The sequence below is a fragment of the Rattus norvegicus genome, chromosome 6 (genome assembly GCF_021556685.1).
Source record: "Rattus norvegicus strain SHRSP/BbbUtx chromosome 6, alternate assembly SHRSP_T2T, whole genome shotgun sequence".
Lineage (NCBI taxonomy): Eukaryota > Metazoa > Chordata > Mammalia > Rodentia > Muridae > Rattus > Rattus norvegicus.
Window position 1 is genome coordinate 14,034,380 of NC_141539.1, and position 23,152 is coordinate 14,057,531.

General features: G+C 48.7%; 1 protein-coding gene across 2 annotated transcripts in view; it reads right to left on the bottom strand.

The window, feature by feature from the left end:
* Positions 1-23,152, bottom strand: part of Epas1 (endothelial PAS domain protein 1) — an 81,425-nt gene that overhangs the window by 24,267 nt on the left and 34,006 nt on the right. For both annotated transcript variants that reach the window (XR_015621698.1, NM_023090.2), the window contains 3 exon segments: positions 13,761-13,951; positions 3,191-3,342; positions 2,676-2,760 (listed from right to left, as the gene is read on the bottom strand). Coding sequence is in view for 1 of the 2 variants with exons in the window: in NM_023090.2 (NP_075578.2) it covers positions 2,676-2,760; positions 3,191-3,342; positions 13,761-13,951 (428 nt within the window). In the remaining variant the exon portion in view is untranslated.

Genomic DNA, 23,152 nt, shown 5'->3' on the forward strand with positions numbered 1-23,152 from the left:
AGGAACAGACACACTCCTTGTTTTTTTACTGGAACTGGGTGGACAAGTCTATCTTAAAGATGTTCTTGACAAAGATCAATTAGATCGCCTTTCATTCAGGATTAAGTAAATCACCGAGACAAAGACCTTGCAGCTTCTTTCCTTCAGCTCAGGTCTCCAAAGCCTGCCCAGCTTTTCTGCTTCTTGTTACACAGAATAGCAAATACAGGCCAACTGTGTCTAAATTGTGGCTACACCGCCATCTTCATTCATGGCCTCCAAAGGTCCAGCATCGCAGAGCGATCTAGAACCTTCCAACAAGGAGTCACACTGCTCTTTCTAAGAGAAGCTGCCGACCTCTGCAACCACACCTCTAAGGAAGCCTGACTTGATTGACACAGTCTAAAAGAGCTGTGTATCAGAAGAACTGGTATCCTTGAACTGAATGTAAACATCTTTTGCAGAACCCATTAAGGGACAGCTTGAATGTTGTTCTGATAAACTGTCTTTCCCATAATTATGCTTCTTAGAATTTTAGTTATTAGGTGGGGTTTGTATCTGATGGCTGTAACTGTCTTGAGAGAGACCCCAGGAGTCAGGAATGAGGGAGCTCAGGATTGATTTGTGACTAAAAGTCTGAGTTGTTATTATAGGCTCCTAGCTTGCTAATCTCTGGAGTCTTGCCATTCTGACGTCTGACAGCATCACCTCAGCTTAAACATCTTCAACAGCCCTTGACTGTTTGCAGGACGAAGTTTGAGGCTCTCCACCTCACCATCAAAGCATTCCACAGCCTGCCTCTTGACCTATTCTTCCTCCAGGAATCCGTACTGACCCCTTTCTTTTAGGCCATGAGTCTATGCAGCCTGAAACCTTTAGCGAGGACTTGCTGATTGGCTGATGAGTTTACTTGATCTCAAATCCCCATTCATGAATCTAAAGACCCGAGTTTTCCTCAGATTAGTGGAGGGCACTCAGCTGTGAGTCAGAGAACCTAAAAGCAAGCAGATCCTACGTCTGGCCTCATCTTTTGCCATCATGATTTGAAGAGAAAGACTTTGAGCAGCGTAGGCGTGAGATACTTAGTTCAGCTCACAGACTCAGAGATTTTGGTCAGGAGTTGAGTCGAGACCAAGAACCCAGGGACCAGTGTTCTCTGGAGGAGAAGCAATGAGAGACAAGTGCTTCCGAAAGACAAGCATGGGGTACATGTATGCAGTCAACAGCCCCCTTACCGTCAAGAACCAACCATTCTATGTAGCCTAGGGTTTCTCAGCAGCACAGGCAAGACAAACAAACTCATGGTGGTCCCCAGTCTAAGAACTCTGGGAGCCAGTTGGCCAAGGCCTTTGGCTAGGAAGCAGCAATCCAGAGAGGTTGGGCAGTATCAGAAGGGGAGGTGGTTATGGCTTTACAAAGCTCTGTAAGTTGAGCGTGGATTACAGTGCTCTGTACCAACAGGAGAGTGAGCCAATAAAGCCTCAGCTTTGCAGCATGCATGGCAATGAGATCGCCCGGCAGGCGTGGTATCGCTGCCTTCGTTATTCAGGTCGGATGAGCCACACCCCGTGGTAGTGACAGGCGAGAGATGTAAAAGATGTTTTGATGTGGGCAGCCTGTCCAAACCAGTGATAGATTCTCAAGTTCAGAGAGGATCTCGGCACTCACTGGGAGCCGCTGCTGCCTACACCTATGCTCCTTCTGTTTGGTTTTGAAAGATTTACTGTTTTACCTGTGTGATGATGGGCACATCTGTGCAGATGGCTGCAGAGGTCAGAGGAGCACCCTGGGTCTCCTGAAGCTGGAGTTACAGGCAATGTGACCTGGGAGGTAAACCTAGGTCCTCGGAAGAATGCCTGTGCTCCTAACCCCTGAGCCAGCTCTCAGCCTCGAAGGCTTAGGTCTTCTGAACATCTCCCGATTCCTGTAATAGCTACTCTTCAGTGGTGATCCTAAGTGCCATGCCTCTTGACACAGAACTGACACACAGGGCAGGCCTGAGTCTTGCACTCGCCAGCAGAATAGGGTTAGAAGTGGTGACTTCAGGACTCAGGCCTGTCAGCTTCTATGGCTGCACTATACAGGGAAAAGGAAGCTACATGGCCCTGAGCTGTCGCATAAGATGGCTACTCTAGAGTCTCCGTATGATGAGGACGACTAGGAGGCTCCATAGATTGAGAGCTGTGCTCACTGTCCCAGCTACAAGCCAGGTAAACCATTTTAATCACTTCAACCTAGTTTAGCCCCTGATGACTGCAATCCAGATGATGTCACACAGAGCTAGAGACCTGCCCACGGTCCACAGGAGCATGGAGGATTGCTTCACCCTGTGTGTTGGGTAGTTTAATACACGACAAACCAAACGGCACCTGAACCAGCTCCCATCAATAATCTGGTGGGGACAAAGCTATTGCTTTGGGTGTTGTCACTTAGCAGAGATGATTGATCTCAGATGATGAAACATCTTAGAGATGGCACCCTGACCTGTGTAACATCAGGCATCCTGGATGGCCCTCAGGAGCTATTCTGTGTGCTGGGTCTCATCTCATTGGCTGCACACCCACCCAAGAGCTACTCCAAATGGAACCCATAGATGTAGTTTTTTTCTCCAGCACCATCCATAATCCATTCAGGCTATTTGTGTGGGCTTGGGGGGGGGGTCATGAGAAGAATGCAAGCGTAGAAGAAGGCTTTACCAGTTTTGAGTGTCAGGTTCTCTCGGATCTCCTCGTGGTCGCAAGGATGAGTGAAGTCAAAGATGCTGTGTCCTGTTAGTTCTACCTGTTTCAAAAGCAAGGCCAGATACTGTTACTCCTAGCCATGAAGTCAGACTACAAGAGGAAGCTAGGATCACATCTGCATTCAGAGACAGGCAAGGGGAATGGATTGGGTGGTCATCAGTAGTCTCCGGCCAGTATTGGGTCCATGGACTTAACAGATGTAACACAGCAGTATTGGTGGTGACAGGGACTTGATTCAAATGGTTGCCAAGTTAATCTAGCTAGAACAGACCTGGCGGGGCAGCCACAAGCATCGTCAAGCACCATGACATTGGTAGCATGTTTCTCGGTCTATGTGGCCTAAGGACTGTCATTATCCTATGGGAATGTGTAAGGAAAAGCCAAGAGAGACTGTGACTAGGACCTCCTGTTAGTTTCTATCCCCCAAATGTAGACTTTTTTTTCCTATTGGAAGAGGCAGAGGGTGTCACCTGGGTAAGTCCCATGAACTTGCTGATGTTTTCTGACAGAAAGATCATATCACCGTCTTGGGTCACCACGGCAATGAAGCCCTCCAAGGCTTTCAGGTACAAGTTATCCATCTGCTGGTCAGCCTCGGCTTCAGATTCATTTTCAGAGCACACTGGAAAGAGAGGAGACAGACAATGTGCCGGAGTGTTAAAACAGACTTGGCTGAGGGGACAGGCATGGCTCTCGAGCACGGGGTGGACAGTTCTTGGAAAAGCTTACTGAAACCATCTAAGCATCTGCCACATGCCTGACGAGTGGACACCAAATGGACATCCAGGCCACAGTGACGACTTTGTGATAGTGTGGTTTCTGTGGTAGCAGAATTTGCAGTACCAAGGAAGGGTGGTAGTGGTGTCAACAGATATAACACTAGACATCACAGCATCGGCAACAGATAGCTTAGCTGCTAACGTAAGTGGAACAATAACCACAGACAGACACCGCATCAAACTCTCTGCAGAGGCCTTACAATGAGTCACGAGGCACCTACCATCTGTAGTCTCATTTTATAGAGGAAGACTTCTGAGTTTAGCCACTTTGCCAAAGGCTGTGATGTCTAGAAAGTTAGCAAGCCTCAGGAGCTAAATGCAGCAGCCATGTTCAACCACCTCATAAGTGTCTGAGTCAAATGTTGTATCTATTTGTACACCTGCCTCCCGCTTGGTTATGACTTTGGGTGACAACTGTTTGAACACTGGCTTCCTCAGTGGCACACCAGGATAAAGATGTCTATCTTCCTGAATTGTGAAGATCAGGAATGCAAACTGCTCAAAATGGCACCAACGACTGCAAGCTCCATTCTGTCTGCGCCCTCCAGGATAGTGCTACCACCTCAAGTTGTTGAGCGCCAAGGTGGAGAGTTCCTGGCACACAACCTCGCACAGCTAAACAGGCACCCCTGTGCGTCACGATGGGAAACGTGCAGAGAGCAGAAGCTCCGGGCAGGGGTCAGAGGAGAGATGGCTCCTTCAAAGAAGCAGGGTTCACACCAGTGTGGGAAGAGAGGTTTGTCAGGCAGCTGGGCCACCATTGCAGAACACAAAGACAAGGCTTCCTCCCAGGACAGAGAAGAGCCCATCTGGTTGCAGAAAATCAATGTCCCAATATCAGAGTCTGGGCAATAAGGAAGCCCCGTGTTCCTTCTGTTCCAGGCAAGGGGCAGAGAGGTGGCTTCTCAAAGTACTACTTTGAGAACATTAGTCTGGGGACAGCACGCAGAATACTCTAAAGAGAGTGGATCTTAGAGGCACAAAACCGTGAGGGAGCAAGAAGCAGACTAAAGGGGCAGATACTGGAGGGTAACGGGGGGGGGGAATCTATCCCAAACCACGCACTGTATATCCTGTACTATCAAGGACACCTCTGTAATTTGGGCTCAGCTCTTGGCTTGGCTCCTGGTTGTTACCCTCAGAACACAGGCTCTACCCTCTTCTAGTTCATCTTTTAATGTCAAAATGTGTGTGCTTTAAAAAAATCTGCATTTAACCAGGTGTGTTAGAGCAGGTCTTTATTTCCAGCTATCAGCACGCAGAAGCAGGTAGATCTCTATGAATCCAAGGCCATCCTGGTCTACATAAGTGAGTTCAAGTCTAGCCAGGGCTACATCATATGATCTTGTCTCAAAAACAGAAACAGCAGCACCACAGTCTGTGTTCATCTAGCATAAGTAACAGTCCAAGAATGCTTGGCTTGATGTACAGAACAAGGGGCTTGTGGAGTAGGTTGCCACCCAAGATAGTTAATATTCACTGATGTAAAAAGAGCCTTTCAAATGGAGACTCTTCTGGAGAATATACAATACAATCAGATAGACATCACTTACGCTGTGTAGTCAAGATCAAAGGCCCTTGAAGAATCAAGGACCAGGTTTTTTTAATCCCCCTGTCTTACTGCCTGTGAACCCATAAATGTAAGAAGCACAGACTCACATGTAGATGTTCCTACAAAAGTCTTTTAGTAGGACTGCTGGGGACCAGCTACTTTTCAGGGCACCAAACCAGAGAACATGTCTGAATCCCTGAGCTTGCCATTTCTGCAGAGGAACAGAGTGGGACTGCTCTCCTGGTAATGTTCCTTTAGTTCTCCAAAGGGATGGGTCACAGTGGGGACAATGCCTTCTTTCCATACCTAGATCCAGCAGCTAAAGCGTTTTCCACCTGTGCACACCCTATGCTCTCCTAGGGTCTCTGATGCTCTTGGGAAGCTGACCAATCTTCTGGACTGAGAAGCATGAGCACACTACAAAGGAGCAAGTGAAGCAGCTGCTAATGTGGGCACTCCCAGGGAGCACCCACATTACACCGGGCACAAGCAGAGAAGGCAGGCTGAGAGGTGCACCAGGACCTCCTGGAGGGCCCATGGAGTTCTGTGTAAATTAACAACCTTGGATAGTGCTCCTTCTGTCTCTATTTTTGTGGAATAGTTTGAACAGTATTGGTATTAGGTCTTCTTCGAAGGTCTGATAGAATTCTGCACTAAACCCATCTGGTCCTGGGCTTTTTTCCATTGGGAGATTTTTAATGACTGCTTCTATTTCTTTAGGGTTTATGGGACTGTTGAGATGATTTATCTCATCCTGATTTAACTTTTGTACCTGGTATCTGTCTAGAAAATTGTCCATTTCCTCCAGATTTTCCAGTTTTTTTGAGTATAGGCTTTTGTAGTAGGATCTGATGATTTTTTTAATTTCCTCGGATTCTGTTACGTCTCCCTTTTGATTTCTGATTTTGTTAATTTGGATACACTCTCTGTGACCTCTGGTTAGTCTGGCTAAGGGTTTATCTATCTTGTTGATTTTCTCAAAGAACCAGCTCCTGGTTTTGTTGATTCTTTGTATAGTTCTTTTTGTTCCTACTTGGTTGATTTCAGCCCTGAGTTTGATTATTTCCTGCTTCTGTATTTGCTTCTTTTTGTTCTAAAGCTTTCAGGTGTGCTGTCAAGCTAACAGCAACCAACAGATTGGGGAAAGATCTTTACCAATCCTACATCTATACAGGGCTAATATCTAATATATACAAAGAACTCAAGAAGTTAGATTCCAGAGAACCAAATAATACTATTAAAATGGGATACAGAGCTAAACAAAGAATTCTCAACTGAGGAATATTGAATGGCTGAGAAATGTTCACCATCTTTAGTCATCAGGGAAATGCAAATCAAAACAACCTTGAAATTCCACCTCACAGCAGTCAGAATGGCTAAGATCAAAACCTCAGATGACAGCAGATGCTGGCAAGGATGTGGAGAAAGAGGAACACTCCTCCATTGTTGGTGGAATTGCAAACTGGTACAACCACTCTGGAAATCAGTCTGGAAGTTCCTCAGAAAACTGGACATAGTACTACCTGAGGACCCAGCTATACCACTCCTGGGCATATACTCCAAAGATGTTCCAACATATAACAAAGACACATGCTCCACTATGTTCATAGCAGCCTTATTTATAATAGCCAGAAACTGGAAAGAACCCAGATGTCCCTCAACAGAGGAATGGATACAGAAAATATGGTACATTTACACAATGGAGTACTACATTGAAAAACAATGACTTCATGGCATTCACAGGCAAATGGATAGAACTAGAAAATATCATCCTGAGTGAGGTGACCCAATCACAAAAGAACACACATGGTATGTACTTACTGATAAGTGGATATTAGCCCAAAAGCTTGGAATACCCAAGATACAATCCACAGACCACATGAAGCTCAAGAAGAAGGAAGAAAAACTGGATGCATCAGTCCTTCTTAGAAGGGGACCAAAATACTCACGGGAAGAAATACAAGAACAACGAGTAGAGCAGAGATTGAAGGAAAGGCCATCCAGAGACTGCATCACCTGAGGATCCATCGCACAAGCAGTCACCAAGCCCAGTCACTATTGCTGATACCAAGAAGTGCTTGCCGACAGGAGCCTGATATGGGTAAATCCTGAGAGGCTCTGCAAGAGCCTTACTAATACAGATGAAGATGTTTGCAGCTAACCATTGGACTGAACAAGGGGACCCCAATAGAGGAGTTAGAGCTGAAAAGGTTTGCAACCCCATAGGAAGAACAATATCAACCAACCAGACCACCTAGAGCTCCCAGGGACTAAACCACCAACCAAAGAGTGCACATGGCGGGGACCCATGGCTTCAGCAGCGTATGTGGCAGAGGATGGCACTGTCTGACATCAATAGGATGAGAAGCCCTTGGTCCTATGAAGGCTCATTTCCTCAGTGTAGGGGAATGCCAGGGTGCTGAAGTGGGAGTTGGTATGAGGAAGGGGGTGTATCCTCACAGAAGCAGGGGGAGGGGGATGGGAGAGGGGGAGCGGGAAAGGGGATAACATTTGAAATGTAAATACATAAACTATCCAATTAAAAAAAAAACTTGGAACCCCCTGCAGAAAAATTAAGCTGAGCCGGGAGCCCAAGACTGAGGTCTTGGAGGAGAACCAGGAGACTGCACCCCACCCAGGGTAGTGCTGGAAGGTCCCCCTCCCACCCCCATGTTTCCTTCCTAATTCAGAGGAGCTGGGAAAGTGCCTTTCTTCCTTTAAAAAAATAAAAAACAAAACCATGTTCAGAGAGGGTCAAAGCTGTCGCTTCAGGGAGCACATGATGAAGACTATCTCCCATGTGGGGAAAACCAGCCAGGCTGGGCAAGGCTGCCTGACCTAGGAAATGGGCAAGGAGGTGGCCACTTTCTCCCGACAAACACAGGCCAGCCCTGAGGCCTACTGAGAATTTATTTTCTCTTCAGCTTCTTTGATCTCAGTGGCAACACTGACTTCAAAATCTGGAGTAACCCCAAGACAACCTATTTGGGTTAACTAGACCCAGAAAAAATAGCTCTGCTTAAAGTTTCCTGTTTTTAACAGGCCTAGCACAGCCAAGTCAGCTTTCCGAAGTGTCCAGTCTGCTTACTTCCAGGAGGTGGCGAAATTGGCTACAGTGGTGGGTTGACTGCCCTTTGGAAAGGAAGGAGAAGGGTGCTCTGGGGCCACAGACACAGAACATCTTGAGACTGAAGTCACAATGGCTACAGGATCAAGGACGTCAGCAGCCCCCCTCCTTCCCTGGGACCCTGGAGAAGCTGGGCTTGGGCATGGCTTCTTCCGTCAGTGGAACTGTTTGCTCTTGTAGCACCTGCTTGTCCTCCTGGGAGTCTCTGAAGGAACTTGGCCAGGTCACTCCCAGCCCGGAAGAGAGAGGCAGACATCCCCCTGCTGCACCCAGAACCTGAACCTTGTGTCACATCTCTGCTGAGAACTGTTCTGCCTGGCGGCTGTGCACAGTAAATACTGGGCTTGGGGAAAGCTCGCTCACTGCAGTTCCTAAGCTTTTCCTCCATGTCTTCCCTGGCTGGTGAAAGGGATCATTGGCTCACCAGTGGCACTCATTACAAGTTCAGTCCTATCCTGTGGAGAACTGGGGCTACTGCAAGGAGGGATACAATCCCACCCTTCAGGAACCAACCAACTGCCAGGGAAGGCATCTGTTCAAGAGTCTAAGCCCCTCCTGGGAAGGTTAATAAACAACAGAGTAAACCGTTGGTACAAAATAAAATCGGTGCTTGCTAAGACGGCTGGGCCGTCTAATTATCAGGTTCTACATCCTGGCCATTTGCTTCCCAGGACCTGTCAGGATTCGAATCTCAAAGAACTGTGGTAGAGACAAACCGTCTTCACTGAGAAGGAGCACAAGATTCTTTAATGCTAAAAATAGCCCCAGTAAACAGGCTTTGATGGTTCCCACAGCCAGGATATGTGCAGCTGAGAAGGTTGTGGAGCACCTTTTCCGGAGCACCGTTCATTTCCTTTAGGCAGCACCGCCCAAGTTGAGCGGCACACCAGAACGCTGGAGCCACTTGCCTTGGGCGAACTAACAGGTGGCAGAGCAGGCGCCTTCAGACTGGGTCTTTGAGGCCAGGCTGTGCCAGCAGCTAGGCTGCTACATTCTTACTTACATTTTACATTACCATCAGCATGAGTCTTCTTCCTCTTCGGGAAACACTAAAACTGCTACATTGTTCCTAACAAGCTCCGATACAGGATTCCTACTTCAGGGGTGCTTGGTACTTAGTTATCTCTGCAGGGTTTTCCGGTTCAAAGGGTTTGCCTTGGCAGTGCCTCCCCTCCTAGCACCACAGTCCCCATGCCTTCCAGGCACACTGACAGCAAATGTAGCCCCACACAGAGCAGCAAGGAAAGAGCATGGGCCACTTACTGTCTCTTCCGCTGTACCCTATGCCCCACTGTGGGCAGGCTTGGGCTATCTCACACCTTCAGCAGAATGACAGATTCCACCTGACCTTGCTGCTCTCCTGGTGTGCCCCACAAGTCCGGCACTGGAATTTTTTATTTTGTTCCACACCAGCTCACCTCACCCTTACTCGCTGCACTGGCATTCATAAAATGCTATGCGGAGTTAGTCAGCTGCTGTCTACTGACTGGCCAGACTCTGCTTTAAGGGAACGCTACAAGCAATGCTAGACTTTCTTGAAGGGGCTGCTGGCTGCTCTCAGCCAGTAACATCCTGGCATGAATCATCCTACTGGCCTTCTTCCAAACAGGACAGAAAATGCCTTGATTTTGAGTATAGGTGGGGCCGGGGAGTGGGACAGCAAAACAATTGGGATGAGAACCAGGGGAAACAGGTCTTACCACCATGAGGCATAAGAGGGCACAGAAATCACATCTGCTGCCGTAACTCTCCCCCCTTTGTCCCACTTTTCCTGATAGATAGATAGATAGGTCATGATGAAAACTTTAAAATCATGTCCTGGATTTTAACGTCCCGGGGATTAGAGAATTATATCCTGCGCAGACTAGTCAAATGCCGGGAATCAAATAAATTCAAATTAAAATAATCAAAAATAAGCCTGACATTTATATCTAGAAACCTGGCTGTGTGCTGATCTCCAACTCTAAAGTAATGAGAATTTGTTGGGTTTTTTGTTTGTTTGTTTGTTTGTTTTGTTTTGTTTTTAACCAGGTATGAGTCTGAGGAAGCCTCCAGTTAGAATTGGGGTGAATGCATACTCTGCACATTTACTGTGATCTAAAGCTCTCCCTCAGTCCCAGAGCGCAGGGCTCATCTTGAAAGAGGATTTAAGACAATCAAGTGATATTTCCACTCATGTTCCCGCCACAGTGTGTTCTGTCCTCTCCGGCCAGTGTTGAAGCAAGTATCATAACGCTATTGTTTCGGTTTGTTTCCTGTGATATGGATCTCAACTGTGGCCCAACTCAGCCTGGAGTTCTCAGTGCGGAGGCTTCCTCCCCAACATTCCCACACACAACAGCCTACTGTGAAAATCAAAGGAAGTGTGTTGCTAAGTAAAGAAGAACCACTCCTGATGCTAAGCCTGGCATTTTTTAGGCGTTTGAACTCTGAGGTATACAGCGTCGAATTGCCTCAGTGACTGTAGCTTTGAGTTGGGAAAGTATTTGTCGAAACACTGGAGCTGCTAAAAGGTAGGTCCTCGGACATTAGGGTTCGCTCTGGCTTTTCTCTTACATCACTTCGTTGTATTAGAATTACTTCTAGGCTAAACCTTGCACAGCACCCAGACTTTCATATCAGCTAACAATGTTGCATGGGGTCTGAGGCACAATGAGAGAAAGCCGTGTACAATGTTTCTGAGAGATGGCCGCCATGCCAATAAGCCAAGTGCAGGAGGACAGCTGCTCAAAGTCCTCTAAACTTTTCGTCATGTAAAAAACAAAACAAAAACAAAACAGGGGTTGGGGATTTAGCTCAGTGGTAGAGCGCTTGCCTAGCAAGCGCAAGGCCCTGGGTTCAGTCCCCAGCTCCGGAAAAAAAAAAAAGAAAAGGGAAAAACAAAACAAAACAAAACAAAACAAAACAAACAGACATAAAGACCTATGATTCAGGGTTGAGAAGATGGCTTAGCAGGTAAAGGATACTGTCCAGGCCTAACAACATGAGTTGGCTCCCCATCCATGGTGGGGAGGGAGAACTGACTCCCAAAAGTTATCCTTTGCCCCTCACCAAACACATAAGCAATAGGTAAACATTTAAAACAATTATTTAAAATGAGAAGAAAAAAAGGACCCCGACGGTGGCTAAGTGTGTGAGAACACTTGTTGCCCAAGCATAAAGATGAGTGTTTGAGTCCTCAGTGTTGTCTGGGTTGGCCCTGTATGCCTGTAACCCCAGTGTTGACCGGCACAGGCAGGTAGATCCTCTGAGTTTGCTGGCCAGCCAACCTAGCTAAAATGGTGGGCTTTGGGTTGAGTGAGAGGTCCTATCTAAAAGAAGTAATCAAGCAAGACCCCAACGCCCTTCCCTAACCTCTCAAGAGCACGCACGCACGCACAAAAACAAGGGGGAGGGTTGCTTTACATTCCGTTTCTGAAAATGGTTTCTACAACTGGTCCAGAGGGCGCCTGGTAGGAGCCTGGAGAAATGGAAGAAAAGGAGAGCTAAGCCACATGTCCCTTCATGGCTGTACTCTCGAGCACTTCTTCAAGGACGCCAGGATCAGACGACCAAAACTTTTTATCATTCTCTAACTTTTCTTTCTTCAGGACTGAGAGCCCCAGAGCTGACTGCCAAGGGCTCTGGTCTGTCTGTGCTCAGGCTGTCTAGAGAGTAGGCAGTCCTTGTTCTCGAGACTCGGAGCTCCTGAGCGGGACCTGTGATGCCTGGCCCGGTATCTGTGGCTTTATTTCATATGTGGAGTGTGGGAGGGGTGGCGCCAGGACACGCGAGGGCAGATAACTCAGAAGATCCAGCCGTAGCCAGGCCCTCTGCAAGTCAACCTCGACCCATCGAGGAAGACACACAGGCTTCTGTGTGGGCGAGCACAGACAATGTGTTCCTGCCACGACAGCAAGACACAGACGCAGCTCTCAGAACCTCCTGTCCACCCACTGCTCCTGGCTAGTTCTGGTCAGGCTCCAGCCGCTCCGCTTGGACATTGGCTCCCTGCCCCTTCTCGACATTTTTTTTTTTTTTTTTTTTTTTTTTTTGCCTGACAGGCTTTGGGGAATCCTGCAAACCGCCGGCCTGTCATTCCCATTTCTCCAAGAGAACCAACCTCTGTAAAAGGAAGGCATGCAAGGGGCCTGGGGCAGGCAGACTCCGCCCGAGTTTGCCTTTTTATTCCGCAGCCCAGGTTTTATGAGGCCTTAGCCTGAGCTTCCCTCAACCATCTTCACTGGTGTCTGAGTAATCCCTGTTGCCCGTTGTGTGTGCAGCAGCTCTGCACTTGCTTTCTCCACTTTCTGCTCTTTTCAGTGATAGCACCATCACCTCAGCCTTGCAGCACAGGCCTCCAGCCTGGGGCCCGGGGGTGGGGGCGGGGTGGGCAGTCATTCTCTCCTCAGAAGGTCTTTCCCATATATCCTTCCTGTGCAGAGGGCCCAGAATAGCACAGGCCAGTCTGGCTTCCCCGTGTCTCTCGCTGGGTCCCCTCTGTGCAGGGGGCTCTTTCCCAGAATAGCCATGTTGTTACAGGATGGCAGAAGGAGTGTCTCCAGAGTGCCACACTCACTTAGGAAAACTGAAAAAGAACCACAGAATCTCTTCTCACCCCTTGACTGCCTGCCTCCCTTGCCCACGCCCTCAGACACTGCCAGGTTGTAACGCCAGTCTGGCTGCTGTAGGCTGCCCAGTTTCCTTACAGAACTTGACAAATCTGACAAGGCTGCACATAGGATCTGAAATTGGAAATCCCAGGCCACCTCTTCCTGGTGAGGCCTAACAGGAAATGATGTTTGAAGAATGTAACTCCGAGAAAGGAAAGAAAACATTTTCTATGGACAGTTGGTAAGGAGATGTGAGGGAAAGAAGAATGCATTGGCTGGCAGAGGATGAGCGGTGCCTGAGGCTGCCGTCTCTCACGGGGCTATCCCATCATGGGGCCATCCACCCAGCAGGAATCAGTGCAGCTGAGCCACTGTCTCCACTCATTCCTATAGCGCCCCGACACACACCCCTCTGTGCTAATTCCAGTTTATAGGCAAGGAAACCAAGGTTCTGAGAGACCGCATGGGACGTCATCATTTCTGAGGTCCTAGAAATGTGGCTGGAAGGTTTCCATGGATAAAAGGCTTCCTACGGTGTGGAGCAGGGCTCTCAGCCACAGGCAGCAGAGCTGGGCTTCCAGCAGAAGCAGCTATGGGCTCTCCAGCCCCTTTCTGCCTTGCTTCTGAGAGCATCTTAATTCTCTCTTGGGCCTGTCCTTGACCTCTTCCTGGGTGAATTCAGGAGAAGACCATCGCCAGAGAGGAGATGCTAAAAGGAAGGAACAGGGCTGGCAAGATGGCCCAGTGGCTGGAGGCATTCGCTGCTATGCCTGACAACCCGAGTTCAAGCCCCAGATCCCAGATGACGGGAGTAGAACAGACTCCCAAAGGGTGTCCTCTGACCCACATGCATACACTCACACACACATAAATAAGTAAATGTAACACTAAAGGCCATGTGTCAACCTTTTTGTGGGTGGATATTTGCAGATGTGTCTGGGAGTGAGGCCCAGGAAGATGCCAGCTTGGGGCAGGACCTGCGAAGCTTACCTGAAGACAGGAGTTTATGTGTTCGCAGGAAGCTGATGGCCAGGCGCATGATGGAGGCTTTGTCCAGGTGGGAGCTCACACTGTGGGGCAGCGGCAGCTCATGAGCCAGTTCATAGAAGACTTCCGTCTCCTTGCTACGCCGGCACCGTGCGGCATCTCGGGATTTCTCCTTCCTCAGCTCCGAGCTGCTCCTAAGGGAAGACACAAGGGGTTAGTCCTGGAGGTCACCGTCATCCCATCACACTCGAGGTAGAGCCCTGCTTGCCCTCCTATTCCCTGCAAAGTCAATTCTCCCACTGAATTCATCCAGCTCAGCCCGGTGGAGTTACGAGTGAACCAACCGCCTTTTGGCACTGGCTGTGCTTTTGTGTGTTGGTATCTTCTCAAACAGCTTTCTTCTATATTCCTACAGGGGCCAGAACTGGGCTTTGGTGGGCAGGGTGAGCAAAGACTCATGAACCAAGTTTGAGGACAGAGGTCAAAGGGCACCAGTGGAAAGAGAAGGGTGAAGACACTACAGTCTGCAGCACAGGCAGTGTTGTCAAAGATGCGCTTGGTAAAAATGAAGACCAGCCCTGGACTTAACCCTGCTTCAGGTCTGAGGGAGGTGTCAGGTTAGAGGCTGGAAACATCAGGAAAGCCCGGGAGAGCCCGGGGCGGACACGCCTCAGTTCACAATCTGGAAGCATATACCTCCGAGGGTAACTAGCACTGGGTACCGCGCTGTCGGGCGGAGGTAACCAGACCAACCATTCGTTGTTGCAGGATGGGAGAGAGGGCACACACTCACACCCAAACCTGCTCCTTTCCTGAGATCCTAAAGAAAGCTGATTTTCTTACAAAGTCCATATGAAGAACTAACATGGGCAAGTTTAAAAGTCAGGAGATCTGCCTGCTAACTGTGATGAAGGCACTCATGCTTCTCCTCATCAGTACTCAGTTTACAGCTACTGTGAGGACTTAGTGTGACCATTTTCTGTGAAACCTTTAGCACTGGGCACATTCTACTATAAGCAAACACTGCCTTACTAGTAACAATCTGCCCGTGAAAAGACAACCTCAACAGTACGGGCAACCATGTCCTCAAAAAACCGTATGTGTCACACACAACACTTCCTGTATGCTACACAGGCAAACAGCTAGAAATACAGTGAATAGTACACGTTGTTACAATGCCCACAGTGTCACAGTTACAGCGTTTGATATAGTTCAGCTACTATTTTAGACAGTCCAGTGTTAGCATCTTTAAACTTCACAACTCGCCGTGAGAATAGATATGGACAGACGAGAAACGAGGCCCACGGAGGCTAAATAATTCACCTGTGGCTGCCAGCTGCTGAGTGGTGAGGTGAACTCTGCCCCGGGCAGGGCAACCCTAGAATCATGGCACTTAGCCATCAGTGACTGTTAAAGAGTTGCAGAGTAATGGGGTTAGAGAGCTCGCCCTCCCCTGTCTACCAAGTGATTATCTATATTTCCTCGTGTTTCTATAAATAACATATATGGTTTGTTTAATAAAGAAATTAATTCGGCATTTGCTTCTCCAGGGTGCTTTGTGACGCTCAAGGCCTTCGTCCAATCAGCTCCAGACCTTCGTCCAATCAGTTCCAGGCTGGCTCACGCTACCACCTCTCCCTCTGAGGTTGCCAAACACAGGGGTTGCTTTCCTTTCTACCTGGCTTTGATCCTCTCCTTATCTGGACAGAGCATCACTACTGGGGGATTCCTGGATTGCTGTAATGCCTCTCATCCTCCCTCACCCCAACCCCGTGTAGATTTGAGGCAGAGGCTCCGTTTTGATGTTACAGCACACTTGGTTTGCAGGTCATCCAGCCCCCCAGACGGACTACCCACTGGTACCAGACAGCAGGAAGAGTCACACAGTACTCTGATAGTCGGGCAGAAACTTGTGGGAAATCCTGGAAGAGGGAATCTTCTTGTCCCCTCTCCCCTTTGTTTTCCTTGTCTCTCCCTGCCTCCTGGTTCCTGGCCTTCAGCTCTCAGGAATCCCATACCTCTCTCCCCACCCATCTCACACCCCAGAACCTGCCCTTTCAGGGGGAATCTGCATTTTTTACCCAACTTCAAGGGCAGGTGTTGGTCCCCAGATTTTGCATCTCAATCCTGAGCTCCTTAGGGTGGGATTCCTTAAGGGCTCACAGGAGGAATGGCTGCACTGGAACCTATAGCTCTGGGTCATGAGATCCAGGTAGGAGATCCTGGATTCCACTCCTCCGCACCAGCCCTCACACTTCCTGACAGCAGCAGGGTCAGCACATGACCCTGTCACTGGAAACACGAAGAGCGGCCATGCCTCCGTGACGCAGTCATCACAGGCCACATATCAGCAACAACACCCAGGAGAAGCCGAGCCCTGGCTGGGCTGTGGGGAGCAGGCTAACTGGAGTCTGGGTTCTGTTTGGCTTTAGAGGTCTGGGTTTCACCAGGCTCCTCCAGCCACACAAACACTCACTAGTACAGAATGTGTTCAGCCACTGGGCGTATCACTGTCCGTATCACCCCATTCATTATTCCTTCTTACCGACACAGCTTGGTAGACATTGTGCAATTTACAGATAGGAAAACTGAGGCTCAGAACGTACCATGCCATTCTCCCTAGGTCTTACAGCCAGGAGCTACATAGCCCCTTAGAGGGTTTCTATTCAGAGAACAGACAGCTGCCTAATTTTATCCTTGCAACCATTGTCCCCATTTCAGAGACTGGGAAACTGATAAGTTCTGTGCAGTTAACTAGTGTCAGAGCTGGGGATAAAATGTTTACCCTTCCCCACTCCCCACCCCCAGGCAGTATCCTTATGTTTACCTGTAAAAGGCAGTACCCACCCTTAGTAAAAAAGAAGCAGCTTCAACATTTTAACATTTACAAGTAAGGCTGAGGGCCCCAGGCAGGTCTGTGGTTTGAAAAGTTGTACACTCCCTTTCAGCTACCCCCTTTTCCAGTTCCACTCTAGAACTAGCTTGATTTTAATTAGATTTCTTAGTTAATCTTGACACAGTCCAGAGATGTCTAATGTTGACTCTTGGAAAAAATGGATAAAAATCTGTAACGCTGAAATCATTTAATTAGCAACCCCGAAGACCAAGAATAATTAACATGAGTGTCCAGATAACAGAAACCCAAGCCTGCACGGGGCCACCCTGCTATCTGCCCATCTCACTCTTCCTGGGCTCTGGTGCCTGCTCCTGTGAAGTAGGAAGGCTCCACGTCTTGCCAGGATAAAATGAGACGAGTGCAGAACCCCTAGAAGGTTCTCTGGCAATCAAAATGATCTCGGCAGATTGAGGATCCGTTGTCTGGCTACCCTGGCTGTTGCTGGCCTGAGTGTCAGCTGCATCTGGACTCTGACGGACGGCACCTGTCCTCCACCTCTAAGCAGGCTGTCTGAGGGGACCAGGCTGTGACACACAGGCTGATCTTGACTGGCTCTGCATACTGTAATTGGTCATCTTGGGTCCTACGATGAGCACATCTTGCTTATCCTTATTGAATTTTTCCTAAGATTTACATATTAAAATCCATTGGCTTCTCTTAAAAAGATATCAGACCCTAAATATTTAATCAGGAGAGACTTGGTAGTTAGTTCCTCACTCTCCACATTGCTTTTCTCTCCTATGTTTCTCTTTCCATCTTCGGTCTCTCTCCTGTTCCCACGAGGTGGCCTGTATCATATGTGGTGTTCGAAACACACCACCTAAATGCAGTTCTGGCTTGCTTTCCTTACACACACCATGGTTGGCCTGTTGGGCCCCGTGCTGGCCCCTGTGGTCACTGGACAGTGAATGAGGCCCACAAGCCCCCTTCTCCAGAAGTAAGCAGTCAGTTAGGGGGACGCCTACACCTGCTGTCACTATCCAGAGGAATAGAGACAAACCTGCTAATAGGAAAGGCAGCGAGTGATGGGGGAGGCTAATCGCAAATGATAACAATGTTGCCCTTATATGGCTTAGGGGTTTGGAAGACATTTTCTAAAAGGAACATAAGCTGTCTCAATTGAGTTTCACAATAACCCTTTAAAACAGGAGCTACATAGACTAAAACCCTTTCTCAATCCTAGCTCCTCTAGGTCCCAACACCCCCAGTTTTCCCCCTGGCATCAAGGAAACTATTGAACTGTTCTGACATGCCCAGTGTTACTACTTCCTACAAACCAGATCTTCATCTACACTATGGGAAGGGGAGGAGGGTTGAGACTTAGAAAGACACAGGGCAAAGAAATCCTTGGAGCTCAGACGGCTGTCTTTGGATCAGCACCCAATAACCTTAGGGACGTTCTGGGACCCAAGGAGTAAGACCAGCATTGGAGTTCAGAATGGAAGGAGCAGGAAAGTAGGGTGCATGCAGCCCCCATGCTAGAGAGCTGATTTACAGTGAGGTACTTGATGGATAAGTCCAGCATCAAGCAGCCTTACACTCTCCCTACCACACTGCACGGTCCTCCCTACCACACTGCACGGTCCTCCCTACCACACCGCACGGTCCTCCCTACCACACCGCACGGTCCTCCCTACCACATCGCACGGTCCTCCCTACCACACCGCATGGTCCTCCCTACCACACCGCACGGTCCTCCCTACCACACCGCACACTCCTCCCTACCACACCGCACGGTCCTCCCTACCACACCGCACGGTCCTCCCTACCACACCGCACACTCCTCCCTACCACACCTCACGGTCCTCCCTACCACACCGCACGGTCCTCCCTACCACACCGCACACTCCTCCCTACCACACCTCACGGTCCTCCCTACCACACCTCACGGTCCTCCCTACCACACCGCACGGTCCTCCCTACCACACCGCACGGTCCTCCCTACCACACCGCACACTCCTCCCTACCACACTGCACGGTCCTCCCTACCACACTGCACGGTCCTCCCTACCACACTGCACGGTCCTCCCTACCACACTGCAGCTAGGGGTTGGGATGTGGAGAGTGGGAGCAGCTTCTGATTAGCTGGAGCTTTACTACCCTTTCCACATTCATTTATGGTAACTCTCCCTGAAGGGAAGGAAACAAAAAAAAAAACAAAAAAAAAAACAAACAAACAAACAAAAAAAAAAAAACAAACACGATTCTGAAAGGTTTAATCCCAGGTAAAGGAAACAAGCTCGTCTAAGCAGTATGCTTAAGGCAAAGCATACTGTCCAGTAGCATCGATCCGAGGGCCACAGCTCCTCTACCAGCTACAGCTGGCTTAGAACCCCTCACAGACAAAGTCCTCAGCTGCTCCAGCTTAAGGGGTGGGGTTGGCGTGGACTTTAAGTCACTCATTACTTACAATGTGTCCTAGAATGTGAGCACTAGAAGTAGTTATTGTGCTGTATCACTTAGGGGCTGATAATAAGAAAAAAAGACTGTATGTATTCAGCACATACATAATTTCTTTCCAAATATCTTAGATCTAATTTAACTGAATCAAAGGATACAGAACCCTAGAATATGAAGTAATGAGCTTAGACATGGCAACTCATCCAGGCAAAACGAGCTTTGGCCAGAGCACATGATGCTGTACGTGTGACAGTGGGTCCCTGATGCACTCATTTGCAGTGACCTCCCCTTGCCCCAGATTCTTGCCCTGATCTCCAAGTGTCCAAGCCTGAAGGAGAGCCTAGCTGCCTGCAATAGACTCAACTTTTACTGTGACTGCAGTCATCAGGTATCTAAGACATATGTCTGCTACCATAGAAGGTAAGGTTAAGTGGCTGACAGGTCAAGTGAGGCTCACTAAACCAGCTTGGGTCAATCCTTTGGCTGGTGACAGCATTCTAAATGTATGCTAAATCACAGGGCTCTGGGAAGGCAAGGAATATGGGTCAAAGGAAAGTGGGAAGGAGGTGGGCTCTTCAGTGAGCTGCCGGACAACGTCTGGCAAGAGAAATACCAGGTTTGGGTTGGAGAGATGGGTCAGTGGTTAAGAGCACTGGCTGTTCTTCCAGAGGACCTGGGTTCAGTTCCCAGCACCCATGTGGTGGCTCACAACCGCCTGAAACTCCAGTCCTAGAGGATCTGATATCTTCCTCTGTGGGTGATGTGTGGACAAAGTACACGGTCAGAGAGGCGAGCAAACATCCAACGCGAAATAAATCCAGCATTAAAAGTATAAATATTTTAAAAAGAAAAAGAAAAGTACCCAGGGACCCAGAGAGAAGCAAGAACCGATGGACCTCAAGCTTAGCAGTTGATTGCTTCACAGACGAAATCAGAGCGGAGCCCAAGCCTGATTCATGATCTTGGCTGTTCACCGGAAGAGCCTTAAACATGGCTCCTGGGGTCCTAGGTTGGATTGACTTAGACTTGATGTATGAGGACACCATGACTCCTGCCCCCCGAAGTTCTCCTGTACCCAGGGCTAAGAGCCACTGTGACACAGCTGTCTTCTTTGTCCTTTCTGAGACAGAGTTTCTCTGTCTAACAGTCCTGGCCATCCTGGAACTTGCTTTGTAGACCAGGTTAGCCTCAAACTCAGAGCTCTGTCTGACTTTGCCTCCGTGCTGGAATTAAAAACTAAAGGTCTGTGTGCCACCACACCTGGACAGAGCTGTCATATTTTAAAGGACCCTTTGGTTGTTTTGTGTGTATTATGTATGTAATCTGGAATTGGGGAGGTATTGGAAATACAATTACCCCCTTTCTCCAACATTCGGGAGGAAAAGGAAACTGGTTTTCTGGAGCTCTGGAGCACAGAGCGCTTCCTCTGTGACCCCTCAATGATTCCACTGGCCCAGGCTTACATTGGGATTATTGTTAATGATGTCATTTTAGCAAGACAGCCATTTTTCAATGTTAGCTTGGGCTCTTACTGATACAGACATCAGGGCCTGCTATTACACATCATGAAAAGCAGGAAGCCCATGTGATACTTCTCAGACCTGACCATGGTTCCCCTCTCCCTTACATGGTGTCATGGTCACCCTGTCGAGCAGATTTGAAGTCCCTATCCTAGGCTTAACAGATACTATCTATTAGGGCTGGTGGGGCCATGACTCTAACAGATGATATAGCTATGGGGAGGAATCAAGATAACAGCACAGGGATTTGTACCAAGTAACACAAAAAGGTGATCACCATTTCAAGAGTCACTTCAGGAGAAGGCTAGGGCTTATTCTGCTGAGCTGGCCACGGCTCTGATATTCTGGAAGGTGATTTAGAAATTAATGTTGGGACCACAAAAGAATATCAGTTACAACATCTACTAGCGTCCACATCATTCCAACCCCCTGACTCTGTATGTTTCCTAACTTATCCACCCTTTTAGTCACCAGACCAGGCTGTGGACAGCTCAGAGTTCTTGGAAAGAATAAAATGTGCTCTCAACTGATAAGTCTTTTTGCCACATCTCAAGAGAACAAGACAGCTCACAAGAATTTCTCAGTGGGTAATTCTAAAGGCCAGGGAAAGCTCAGTCTACGGAGACAATGTTCCGATGATCTGCTTTCCGGGAGCATTCTGATATCTGTCCAAAGGTGAAAGTGGTCAGTCTGGGGCATCTATACTAAAGGGAAGGAAAAGTTATTGGTTGAAATGGAAGATACTGAGTTAAGAACGCAGGAAGAACTGAGACCTGGACGAGAGGGAGAGAAAGCAGTGTACTTAGACAAACAGATGCTTTGTGAAGAGGGTGCTTTCTGCTCTGGAAGGGAAGACCAACAACAGAGTAGCACAGGGGGAGGAGTGGCTGAAGTGAGCTCAAGGATCTCACACCCCCATCTCAAGGAAGTCCTGATAATGGTCTTTCAGCCCAGCCTCCCCTCTCGGGGAGGTTAGCTCCCAGCTGCCTGACCCTCTCTGAGGGTCAGTGTCCCCAGAGCAGCAGGCCTGGACTACATTCAGAGCTGACAGTAATGTCTGGGGGGCTCACCCCACTTGCCCCTTTAATGGTCAATTCTGCACGGGGCCGACTGGAGATGCTTATCAGGAGGCCTCCCTGCCCCAGGCAGCCTTGCAGAAGAGAGTGACAGATTCAATTACTGGGCAGTCCATCTGGGGACCCAGAAACCCAGATCCTTCTATCACCTTAGGATGCACGGAGTCCCCAGCCCTGCGGGAAAGCTGGGTATGCACAGACTTAGCTGTGACAAACTGTCCTTGGGCTACCCTCATTCTAGCAAGGGTTCTGGTCTGAACTTTATGTCTCCAAGTTAATGTTGAAATCTTGCCTCCAAAGAGAGGGTGGAGCCCTCTGGGTAAAATGAGGCCCCTCAGAAAACTGGCCCAGTTGGCTCCCTGGCACCTTCCATTAGCCCCACTGGGTGAAGAAAAAGGTGGATCCTCAGCAAACATCCAGGCTCAAACCTTGATCTTGGCTGCCCAGACTTCAAGCACACAGGGCAATCAATCTCTGCTGTTTGAAAGTTTCCCTGCGTTTTGTCTCCGCCGTCTGAATGGCCCATGGCAATAGGTAAACACTCACGTACTGGCGAATAGTACTACTTTACATGTGATAAGGCACTTTACACGTAAGTAAATCTCACATCACAGGCAAGCAGGAACAGCTGCCGGTATTCTCATTTTAGAGACGAGGAAAACTGAGGCTTAGAAAACAGAACTAGGTGGAAGTGGATGGAACTCCTTGGATATATTTTCAAGGACTCAGCATACTGTGCGTGCGAACAGAGACCCAATGCGTTTGATGATCTCCGTTCTGTTGCTCGGTTAGGATCCCCAACGCTTAGCTATTGTGAACGATGCCACGATGTGTGCCTTTGCACTGTGCGCTGATTTGTAGTTTATTTCTTATAATAAAAGTGACATGTAACCAACTCCTTGACATCTGTACGTCCATAGCCACCTCACAGACGAATAACAGACGTGGCAATATCTGTAGTCTCACTTCTGAGGCAAGGGAATCGGCAGAAGGACAGGAAACCAACCAGGCATGCTAGCCCTGAGCCTAGGCTGCACCGCTTCCCCCCCTAGGCATCCGTTCTCTCAGGCTTCCTCTTTTCCTTACATCTAGGTTGAAGCACCTGAAGAGGCTGCCTTCGGCTCTCAGCCAGTGCTGAGATGAAGACCATCTTGCAGGTCAGCAATTCCTCTTCCCTCAATGTAAGCTAGTGCTCCCGTAAAGAAGATCCAACAAGCGGTCGAGGGCATTGGGCATTGGTTGTGCTTCACTGGCCGCTGTGCGGACTAAGGGGTTAATCAGCACCAGTGAGTTGACATGCTGCTGCTATTGCAACTAGCAAATCACCACAGGCAGTGCATTTCACTTCACAAGGATCACTCATCCCCACTGCCTCTGACTTAATCCTCAGCTCTCATGGAGTATGGCGTCAGGTCACATGGCCTGAGGAAGTAGCCCCCAGAGTTGGAGGTTGGTGTGCTCAGAGCTCACATCCATGTCAACGGAGTCCACATACCACACTGG